Source organism: Galeopterus variegatus, unplaced genomic scaffold (genome assembly GCF_000696425.1).
Source record: "Galeopterus variegatus unplaced genomic scaffold, G_variegatus-3.0.2 Scaffold252, whole genome shotgun sequence".
NCBI lineage: Eukaryota > Metazoa > Chordata > Mammalia > Dermoptera > Cynocephalidae > Galeopterus > Galeopterus variegatus.
Window position 1 is genome coordinate 470,388 of NW_007726363.1, and position 11,492 is coordinate 481,879.

Here is an 11,492-nt window from a genome sequence, read left to right on the forward strand (position 1 = left end):
GGGGGGGGGGGGGGGTAGCCAGACGGTGCCCCATTTTAGTTTTTGCGCTGGCAGAGAATGTGGGGTTGGGGAAGAGACAGTGGTATATCTACTTGCTGCGTTTCTTCCTTTGCTTGTAAGGATATCGGGAGTTCCCATTACACCGAAAGCCGGCGCTTTATTTCAGGCGACTCCGGCTGGGAGAAACCCCGCGCCCGCGGCTTGCGAGCGCCCGGCTTTCCTTGCACTGGCGCCTCTCCCTGCCCTGGGGTGCGTGTTTGGGAAGGGGGAGCGCACCCACTGTACATTCCCCACTAACATTTCCCACCCACTGGCTGCCTGAAAGTGGCAAGAACGTGCTTGGAACATTCTCTTTCCCTTTCGGCACATGGAAAAGGCAGATATTTTTCCAGCTGTCCCTGTCATCTCCCCACCCCCATTTCTGGTAGAAAAAGGGGATCCCTCACCACCCTCAACCACCCAGAGCGGCCGACCTGAGGGAAGGGTGAGTTTGGGCTCTTCTCTGAAACAGGAGGGAAGCTCTTCTTTAATAACCACACCTCCACTCCTCGCGTTGACGCTGCTTGTTGTTACGGACACTAAAGACTCCTTGCAAGGCGGCCAGGACCAACGCCGCGCGGACACAGACTTGGTTTCAGAATTCCTTCCCTTGTGCTAACCTCACTTCTTCCACTCGCAATGGCCTCTTCTCTCAGGCGGTTTTTTTTTTTTTTTCTTTCTTTCTTTCTTTTTTTTTTTTAACTTGGTCTGGGAGCCGCGGACAAAAATATTCTGGTAAACCAGTCTGCAGCGGGCTTTCCCTGGCACCATGGGGATTCTCCCCGGGGAATTTAGCTCCCTGCAGTCCTGCGCCCAAAGATGTAAAAATAACAGATCCTCAGCAAAGTCTAAAAATATCTATGTGATGTTTCTCTCCCTGGCCCTCCCTCCCACCTTCCCTCTTCCTCTCCATTGTTTATTCCTATGTCTAATGTAAATGTGTACACACTCTCCAGCACATTTCCCAGACGGACGACCCCATTCCTTGGGATTTCGCACTGGGGGTCCCCTCTGCCTTCCCCTTCCAGTCCCCACTTGCCTAGCTCTCAGTCTAGTGCTCCCAAGATGAATCAAACCTACCCCAAGATTAATTTTCTTTTCCGTGGGCCTCTTCCACTCCCCCTCCCGGCCAAACTTTCAACCCTCACCCCCATCTTCAGACCTCCTCACAAAGAACAGGAGGTCTAGGGCGTGTAGGCAGGGCCAGTGCAATTCCTCGGTGCCCTGCCCGCCTCCTGGGCCCTCCTGTAAGAGATCAGATAAATTGGCCTTTGTTTGAGGCTTGAGTTGGGCTAGGCGGATTTCTGCCATTTCCCCCCCTTTTTCCTGGCGGCCACCTCCTTGTGGGACAAGGGGCGGCCTGGGGATCCGAGAGGAGCTGCATTCCTGTGGGTGCCAGGCGGCTCCAGTGCTGAGCCACAAGGCCTAAGACACACACACACAGAGGAACCCACAGACCTAGCTGCCCTTGATCTCGCTTGCTCGCTTTCCCTCCCATTGGAGCACCCACCCGGGAGCCTGTCCACCCACACTCGGATCCACCCAGGGCTCGGCCTTGGGCAGGAGCGCATTGACCTGCACAAAGACACACATGTACACACCCCCTCCCGGACGACACAGACCAGGCCAGGATCTCCCCGCCCATGCCAATCCTCACTCTCCCGCCCCTTATCCCACAATCCCAGACGCGCCGGCTGGCCTCCTCTGGCTCCTTTGATCCCACCGGACGCCCCACGGCTCGCGGCGTCCTGGTCGCGCCGTCCTGGGAGTCACCCACAGCGCGCCAAAGCCAGGCCGTTTTCTCCTCCTCGCAGCGTGCCCTATAGCTCACTCCGGCCTTGACACCCATCAGTCTCCTGAGCTCCCCAGCCCTAAGCGCACCGGATGCCTGCTGGAACCCTCGCCCTCCTCCTTCCTCACCGCTTCCTTGTATTCGGGGAGAGGGACCTTTAGGGCTACCTAACTACCCACCTCCAGCCCCATCCCCGAAACCTCTTGCATCGCGCGCCTCCCACTGGCCACTGGAATCTCGCCAACCTAGAACTCTCCAGCCCTCCCGGAGGCACACCCTGAGGGCAGACGCCCTCGGGCACCTCTGGGAAGCGCGCCACGCCGGCAGATCCGCCTGTGGTCACCTCTCTCTTCCACCCTTAAGCACCCCCTCCCGCAGCGGCTGGGTGGAGGCTCCTGCAGCCCCGGAGTTTGGGGAGGGGGCGCTGCGGCTTGCTCTTGCCCTCGGCTCATCTCACGTTCCCAGGTTGCCCGCGGTCCTTGCACATAGTCCTTGGTTTTTTCAACCCCGGCCCAGTCACGGCGATCTTTGGTCCTCGAAAATAGCCCAAATAGCGGTGGCACATGTGGGATTGGTTAAGTATTTTCTACGCAGCCTTTTCTCTGCCCCCCCCCCCAGCCCCAGCGTTTTCTTCTGCATCTGACAGGCTTTAGATTCCTCAGTTTTGCAGGGCAGAAAATATACATTGTATCTACTGCCAGGGTGTGTGTGTGTGTGTGTGTGTGTGTGTGTGTGTGTGTGTGTGTGTGTGTGTGTAGCCTAGCTTTGTCTTTCAATCATCCTGGGCTGCCGGCTGTAATATAATAACCTGTTTTATAGGTCGAGCTTTAACCCTGAAGATAGGTACTGGGGGAATTTACATGAGTCTCGCTTTAAATGAGATGAGAGTCCTGTTGTGTAGCAATTAAATGTTTCTGCTCTTTTGTTCGCTTGGACTTCTTATTTACTTCTGATTTATGGGGATCCGAAAGAGTCCCTGTGCCAGAAGTGCATGTATTATTGAGTCTGTTCCACATCCTAAACCAAGATTTATATAAAACCGTGAAATACCACACATTACGACCTTTCACCACAGTAAGGAAAAAAATGGCTTCATAACATTATTCTACACTCTCTCTGTTTCAGTAACGATTCTGTCTAATCTCCACCATACACAGTCTAGTGGGATTTTATTTTATTTTATTTTTTTGAAAAGTGGGTGGGGATAAAGGGCGGTAAACAGTTCCCAAGGTATGATTTGTTTTTAAAGGTTTTTTTTTTTTTTTTTTTTCCCCTCACAAGGCAAGAAGACAGAAATCTGCCACTGGAATTGTCATCCAAGGACTATTTCTGCCACTTGCCATTTGCAAGGTGGGGGAAGAGGGGCGGAGGAAGAGGCAGGATATGGACTCAACTTTCATCTATAAATAGAGGTCACTAAACAGGGGACATTTCATTATTGCCCTTAAATTCACAGGAGCTAGGAAGCCTGCTTACCACCCTGCAGGGTGGCCCTGGCTGGGCAGCTCCTCGGTCTGTGAGGTGGTGGGAGGTGGGAGAATCAACACACTTTGGACTAGAGGCTGGAAAAGATGCCCAGGAAAAAAAGATGCTTGTGTTGGGGAAACTGAGCTACTAGGCAACTTAGGGTTTTAGTTATCCCTGATCAGGAGGTCCCCAGCAGGAACCAGGACTAGACTCCAGAAGTCTCTACCAGGGCAGGGGTTATTCTCCTGGAAACAACAGCTTGAAACCCCTAAGTGCTTTGACCAGCAAAGCCCCCCCTCCCCCAGCCTCTCTCCAGCCTCTCCAGTGATAACTCGCCACTCCCCCCTTTGGTCCTCCCATATTTTAAGGAGACTGACCTTGCTCTTTTAGGCATATAGGTGACATGTAGCAAACGAAGCAGCTGAGCTCATTTATATGGGAGCAGGGGGGAGTGTTAATTAATAAAAGTTAATGATGGGATTAAAACCAATAGCCAGCCAAGCTGATTGGAGAAGACAGCTTCTCAGTCAGCTTTATTTAATTAGTAGCAATTAATACATTTTCTGCTAATATCCTCTAGGACTCTCAATGACTTGTTCGCAATGAAAGAGAATGGAGATGGAGTGCAGGAACACTTACAAGTACCCAGGGCGTTTTGCTCTGATGAAAAGAGAGATTGCAAATTCATTTAAGAAAATGTTCATAAACAAGTGACAGGCACACTCTGAGGCCACTTTTCACAATGATGAAACTGACAAATGGTCTGTGCTTTGGGGGAGGGGAGCTTTCAAAAAAGCAGGGAAATGCTTTAGGAGAGAGGCATAAGAAAAATAAAGGAAGAAAGAAAAAGAGAAAAAAAATTATTTCAGACTCCAGGCAGCAGCAGACACAGCAGCCCTTGCAAACACATCGGCCCTCCACTATTGAAGATTTGGACACGTAATGCTTCAGACCACTGATTTGCTATTTTCTTAATTCCCGCTCTTCTTTTTCCATATGAATCAAACAGTCTATTGTCCTTCAGGGTTTGATTTGATCGCTACTGTTCACATTTCACTTTTGTATTTTCCTCTTCCTATACCATTACTCATTGAGTGCCCTGTGAAATTACAATCGTACATTTTCAACTCAGCAACCCATTTGCAGTGCAAAAATAGGGTCTAAATAATGGCTGAATTAGCCCTACTGGACAGTTTCAGATGTAACACTCTGTAATAATTATATTGCAGGCTGGATTAGGATGCTATTATCATAATCTGGACGTTTACAATTATCTGTAATTTGCAAAGATGCGCCAGGTCTTGATTACAGCAGTTTTTTTTTTTTTTTTTTTTTTTTTTTTTGTATCACGCTAACCATCACTAAACAGTGACAGTAATAACAGCTAATTTTGCTGGCAATATAAGAGGTGCTGGGGTGTGCAAACAATTTCACACCTGGATGTGCTCACTCAACCAAGAATATAGAGAAAGCGCTTCTGCCCTGAGACTCAGAAAAATATTCTCCTCTGCTTCGGTTCAGTATAGATTTCTAGACCCTGATCATTGCTTAAGAGATATTCACTGGGGGTAAGTTTTTATTTCTTATATACTTCAAGGAACAGTCCATATTTCTCTTCTCACACTTTCCAAGCTATATGTATTGCTGTTGTAATTTATCATGGACAACAACTTTGTTTTATAGGTTTTTCAATTCTGACCTTTTATCCCCTTTTAAAAGTAAAAGGACTTTTGTTCTGGTGAGTAAACGGATTCGGGTGAGAATGAGATCCTTAAGATCCTTGTTTGTCTTTCTTGCTTTCTGGGCTGTTATTGTATTTGGTGCAGCTTGTGACTGGAGACTGCGAAAAGGACCAGGTTTCTATAAGATGTGGAGGGAGTTGGCTGGAGATTCCCAGCTAAAATCTACTTGAAAATTGTTACAGCTGATCCTAGGTGAATCCCTTGAGGTCTTTACATGTGGCCATGCTTTTAGGTTTTGAGGCATCAAGAGATCAAACGGAGCTCGCGATGGGGCTTCTTTAGAATCATAGGTATGCGGACGTTTGCAAAGGCAGGTGTACTCTGAATCTCTCCACTGTGTAGCCCCTTTGACATCTTTCCCCACACTTTAGGGGAAAGTTCCCTGAATACGTGGCCTCTGAGACCCTTCAAGGCTGCTTTTCAGGGCCTTTGCCTCAAGCTAGTGGAGGTTGGGGGTAGAGGTGGGAGGAGGGTATGCGGATCTTAGAGCTAGTGCCCGCCGATCCCAAACGCTGAGACCTTGGGGTTAGAAGGGCATGATTGGCTGAGACGCAGGACCAAGCTGCGGCGCCAAGGACCCACTCTGATTTAGAAAGTCACCAAGGAAGACTCCAGCAAGAAGCGTGCTCTTCTATCTATAGATGACACTGTTTTCTGACCCTGTAGACTTTGCAAGCAGCTAGAGATAAGCGCAGGAGACCGAGAAATTCTTGGCTTCCCTACCCCCAATACGGAAAGGCTGTGGTAGGAACCTTTGCACAAAGTGTGTCAAAAGATAATAAGATGCTTATTGGCGCCGAGGAGAAATCGTCCCCTTAACCCTCACCCTCCCCTCCCCTCAGCTATTGTTCTCACTGTCTTTATTAAATGGAAAATATGGTCAGAACTAGGCTCTAGAACTCGAACTCTGCAACGTCCGGAAAAGTTCGAACGTGGGGAGGCGTAGTAGGCACCGCGACTGGGAGATGCTTTTTGCCCACGCCCCTCCTACCAATCCATCCCTCGGGAATCGGTTTACTATGGGGTCAATACATTCTAAAGAGTGAAAACATTAACCCTTGAGGTTCGCAGGATCCAAAGGAGGCCCAATTCCAAGGACAGTTCTGGGGGGACTACTTTGCAGAATTTCTTGGTTAATTAAACTCATGTTAAGAGATAAAGAGATCGATACAGATGTATCATAATAATACCTCCAACATGTTAACATGCATTTGCTGGTTTCAGAATTCCATGCACTCACAGTGGTTTGGCATGTATCTGGTGAATTTTTTAAAAAGAAAAATTAGTGTTGGTTTCGATGTATGGTAGCTTTCTCTCTAACGTAATTTGAATAATTCAGCAAAGCCCCACTACCAGCTGTACTTCTGCAGCCTCTTCCATTCTTTTCAGCATTATAATTTTGGTTAATTTTCAATTTTAGGTCCTACGTCTCTGCAATTTGTGTATGAATAACAGAATAATTTCCCTCTTTTGTTTCGCCTTTCCTGTTCCTGAATCTAAATAAAGATGGCTTTTTAGTATTAAAAGTGGAAGAAAATTACAGGTAATTATCTTTGACGGTAAAAACGCTGTAATCAGCGGGCTACATGAAAAATTACTCTAATTATGGCTGCATTTAAGAGAATGGAAAAAAACCTTCTTGTGGATAAAAACCTTAAATTGTCCCCAATGTCTGCTTCAAATTGGATGGCACTGCAGCTGGAGGCTTTGTTCAGAATTGATCCTGGGGAGCTACGAACCCAAAGTTTCACAGTAGGAAGGGGGAAAAAAGAAAAGAAAACATTTTTCCTAATGTAACAATGCGAATGCTAGAAAATGACAAGACTGATCGGTTTTAAACCATTCTGAAGACTGACTGAGCGTGGAAGTTGCTCAACAAAAAAAGGAACGGGTATATTGGTAAGTAGTCTTTGCTTTGTGTCTAATTATAGTGACTGTCCTTTTGCACGACTGTATGTCGCTGTCATTATATGGAGCACTCTGAGTATCTCTATTGACTTCTGATAAATGGCTCAGTGGTTTCAAGGTTCATAATTTGAAGGATGCCCAGGTCTGTAGCCATTAATTCTCACAGTATGGGGTTTCCTGCTTGTATGACGAAAGAACTTTTCATTTTCATTGTTTCTGTGCTTTCCACAAGATCGGAAGGATGTATTTCATCCAGGAGGGTGCATTTTCCTACCTACCTAGCTTGCAATGGGTTTAAACATTAAGTAGGCATAATTGTACAATTTGCTGGGGTTTTTTTTTTCTTTTTTGTTAAAAAAAAATCTGCTTCTAAACAAAGGCAAATACTGCTGTATTATTTTGGTTGGGAAAAGGGAAAGGAGAGTATTCAGTTTCAGCACTAGAAACTACTGGGTATCTAGAGGTAAACCTGAGGATAGGTCATTCTAATGTTTAAAAAAATAATAGGTAAATGTGTAGAAATTATAACAAAAGCTTAATATGTAAAGAAAGCTGAGAAAACAGCCGTGGTTAGTGTTGAAATACTTAAGACAAAATCTAGTGGTGCAAAACGACATCTTTGCAGGCACTTGATGTTTATATATAGGGCTTCCCATATTAGGAAATAGGAATTCTTTTAAGAGTGATAGAAAATATAATGGGAGGGAGGGGAGGGGAGGGGGGAGAGAGACAGAGACACACAGAGAGAAATATACAGGACACTCCCAGCATTTTGTGGCTTTTACTCCATATATGAAAGAAGACAAAAACATACAAAGTATATGTACAACTAAAATTCAACAATATATACAGAAATGTTTCTCAATATAAACGTCCCTATTAGCTTAGTAAATGCCACCAATTCACCTAGTAAATGTGTCAAAGCAATAGAATGGTGATTTTGGTTGTTTCCTCTGTCTTTCCTGATTCCAATTCAGGGTTTGGGGGTAAGATAGGGAAAGATCTTTTTTGGGTTTTTTTTGTTTGTTTGTTTTTTAAATCTATCATCATTCCTGGTCATTGCATTTTGGTAAAACATGCAGCGTTCCTTTTGTGGCAATGTTCTAATCTTACAGCTGATTTTTTTCTTTTACTTTAGAAAAGGGCTGTTATGTGAGAGTCTTTACTTTTTTTTTCTTTCTTTCTTTTTTTGTTTTTTGTTTTTTGTCAGTCTGGGATTGGTAAATAAAAATGCAGGAGTCCCAAATGCTTCTCTTTCATCATGTAATGTCTTAAGCTCATTAAACAAGTAAAAACGCTGCCATGTTTGTGCAGATTCTTCTGGTGGAGGGGAAATGTCTGTAAAAAGAAAAGTCATTTTGATGGATACTCCCAAAGAGAAGAGAGGAGGCTCAGAGTCTGGATCCCAAGGGGTTAGGGAAAATATCCTTACAGTGAGGGGTTTCAGAAGTGCCGGCATAGAAACCAGTCTTTCTCTCTCTTTCCTCTCTCTGTCTCTGAGATGCAGGATCAATTACTGAGGTTGTTCAAGGGAGAAGGCAGATGAGGAAAGGAAAGGGGAAAAAAAGAAAGGGGAAGGAGGGAAGGAATAGAGGAAAGGGGAAAAGGGATGAAAAGTAGAAAAGAGTGAGAAAAGAAGCCAGAGAGAGAAAGAGCAAGCGCCCGGCCGGTGTCTCCTCACACATACGAGTTCTCCCGAGACTGCTCCTTCGGCTCTGTTTGGCAGATGCAAACAGGTTCCGGATCCTCCTGGTCTTCTTCAGATGTTTCCCTAGGGTGTTCCCTGGGACAACTCACATCATCTGTGGTCTCTGCATCGTGTCCTGGTGTGGAGAGGAGTACCAGTGCGAATAGCCAGGCATGTAGCTGTTGGGGGGCATACTGACGCCCTTGGCCGAGGCGGAAACGTCCCACACTGGAGGCAGCGCCGGCGAGCGCGGCGACAGGGCCGCCGAGCCCGGGAGGGGGTCACTCTCATGAGGGTTACTGCCCTGCTTCAGCAGTTTCTTAAACTTAGAGCGTTTGTTCTGAAACCATATCTTCACCTGGAAGAAATGCAGTAATCATTAGGCCAGATAAACATCAAACCGGTGCCTCTCACGTCACTTGAGGCTTTGAAAGCAGTGTCTAAAACAACAACAACAAAAAACCACCGCAAACGCCAAGCCAAGTCCCCGCCTCCTTCCACCTCTTTCTAACCTTTTCCACCCCCTCCCCCCTCCCCTCACCAGCTACTAGGTATCTCATCTGGATACCTAACGTCATTGTAATTCTTGAGTTGGATGCTAGCCTGGATTTAAAACAACAGCACAAATAAGAATAAAATAAGAAATAAAGTGAAGGAGATAACTGGGTCCAAAGCATAAAGAATAATTTCTAACAGGAGCACTTTTCTGATCAAAGCCATACAATTAAATGCACCTTCTCAGGTGTTTTTATATTTACCAACCCCTAAAGCTGGCATCTCTATGCATGCACAGTGAGCATGAACAGATTTCATGACTATAACAGATTAAAGCCTGTACATTTGTAACCAAATGCCTTAAATATATCTGTGCATATATTGCACATACAATAGACTATGCATGAAGCATCTTTCTCCAGACATGAATAATATATCCCCATAATCCTGCAGGGATTAAGGATCACAATGCCCTCATTCCCTACTTTGTATTTTGCTTAGTTAAATCATGGTCAACAATCATCACATGACTGTTAGTGTAGTCACTAAAAGTCAAAGGGCTTCTGAGATTTAAATGTGAATCAGGAATCTGGGATAGGAGCACATCTAGGCCAACATTCCAAATCTACTCTATTTGAAGAAGGAAATTCTATGGTGCAACTTCCTTTACCTTTAAACGTCCTCTGCCATAGGAATCTGCTTTTCCAAAAGGAATACAAGTCACTGAGTAGCTAGAATCCCTTTATATCAAACCCCAAATATTTTCAGTGGCAATATGGTAAGAAAAAAGAAAGCTAAATTGAAAAGAAGAGCACGAGGAGCATCTGTCTTAAGGCACTACACAATCAGTCCCCGGCAATAGTATCATAAAACCTGAAGTCCCCTTGCTGAAGATCACCTACCTCAGATGAGGCCTATCACCCCATGCAGCTAAGTAAAGTGACAAGGACAAAAACCTCAGGTGATTGCCGCCTGGCTTTAAGATCAGGGTCCTAATATACCCACCTAAGCCCCTCCCTGTGAAATCTGAAATGTCCCATAAGTCTTTCAAATTAATGGGATAGGAGAACTTCAGCAACTGTACTTAACTGTGGCTTCACCTGCTATAATTTGGGGAGCATTTCTATTTGATCTCTAACTTGGCCATTGCCCCCAAGTTCTGTGCTCCAAGGAGGTACCACAGACTGCACCAGCCCATCACCAGGATGACTGTACCACTGAGCTTAACAGCAATCTTGAGAAAAACCAACCTCACTTGTACATGGGTGCCTTTATTAAACTCTATTGGAGTCTATGACTATCGGGCCTTTTTTTTTTTTTTTTTCCTATTTCACTTCATAATTTTTCTTTCTATGTCAATGAGTTGAAATCCTTATTAGCTCCCTGGGCCCACAAAAGAATCCCTGAGAAAGGTGGGCCTTACTCTGTCTCCTGGTCTGTACACCTTTTTCTCCTACATGTTTATTCTCTTTCATGTTGTTCTATTCTGTAATAGGACTCGACTGAATTATGAGTTTGGTCACTTAAGGATACTAGGCTGGGGTGGGGTCGCCGAAGGTTGGGAGCATATGCAAATCCAATTCAGTATTCAATACCAGGTCATTTATTCCAAACTGTGTCGTCCCAGTAAAGTGCATAACTGGAGCAAAAAGCATTTGTCATTAAGCTCCTTCCATCCTTGGTTGACTAGGCCAAGAATTCCTCCTTATGTGCTCCCTGTCCGATCTGCAAGCAGGGTCAGCATTTCAGGGATACTCGAGCTTCTCGGGAATTACCTGTGTTTGTGTCAGTCCTAAGGAAGCTGCCAGTTCGGCTCTCTCGGGAAGGGCCAGGTACTGAGTCTGCTGAAAGCGATGGTTTAAAGCCTGGAGCTGCAGGCTGGAATAAATGGTCCGAGGCTTCCGGATCTTTTTCCCTTTTCCATTGAATCTGATTTCCCCGTTTTCAATCACTGTAGTTTTTTGTTGATCTGCAAGCAAATGACAGAAAGGAGCGGTCACGCGTGAGGCCACTGCTGCCGTCTCCCTGCGGGTGGCCTGCCTTGTACCGGGTCTCCCCAAAGCCCAATAAGGGTTTCCTCGAAGCTTCCCCACGCAGCCCTGACTTCTCTGGGTCCACGGTGCCCGTGTGCTCCCAGCGGCTGCGCAAACTTCCTCTGACCCGGTCTCTGATCCTACCATTGCGCAGTGCCTGGACCAAGGGAGCGCCCAAGGCCCATGGGCAAACAGCAGCCCTTAGCCGCAGCGGAGGCGGCGCGGGCGGCTCTCTGGGACGTGTGGCGCTGTATGGTGGCTGCTCTCCGGGCCAAGTGGGGCCCCTCGGCCTAGCTTTACAGTTTCTGAAGCTGTGCTTGAGCCACCAG

The 11,492-nt window shown here is 46.2% G+C and overlaps 1 protein-coding gene across 1 annotated transcript; it reads right to left on the minus strand.

Annotated features, from left to right (window-relative positions):
• Positions 1 to 8,130: 8,130 nt before the first annotated feature.
• Positions 8,131 to 11,310, minus strand: DLX6 (distal-less homeobox 6). The gene is made up of 2 exons (XM_008566539.1): positions 10,906 to 11,310; positions 8,131 to 8,993 (listed from the first exon to the last, which is right to left on the minus strand). Exons 1-2 carry the CDS (start codon positions 11,308 to 11,310, stop codon positions 8,742 to 8,744), a joined length of 657 nt encoding a protein of 218 aa, XP_008564761.1. The 3' UTR covers positions 8,131 to 8,741.
• Positions 11,311 to 11,492: the final 182 nt, after the last annotated feature.

Bases quoted from the DNA above. Each gene is read 5' to 3' on its own strand.
- DLX6 (XM_008566539.1), bottom strand. From the start codon at position 11,310: ATGGTAGGATCAGAGACCGGGTCAGAGGAAGTTTGCGCAGCCGCTGGG. The intron at 8,994-10,905 runs GTAATTCCCGAG...CATTTCTTCCAG, and splicing joins TAGGACTGACACAAACACAG to GTGAAGATATGGTTTCAGAA.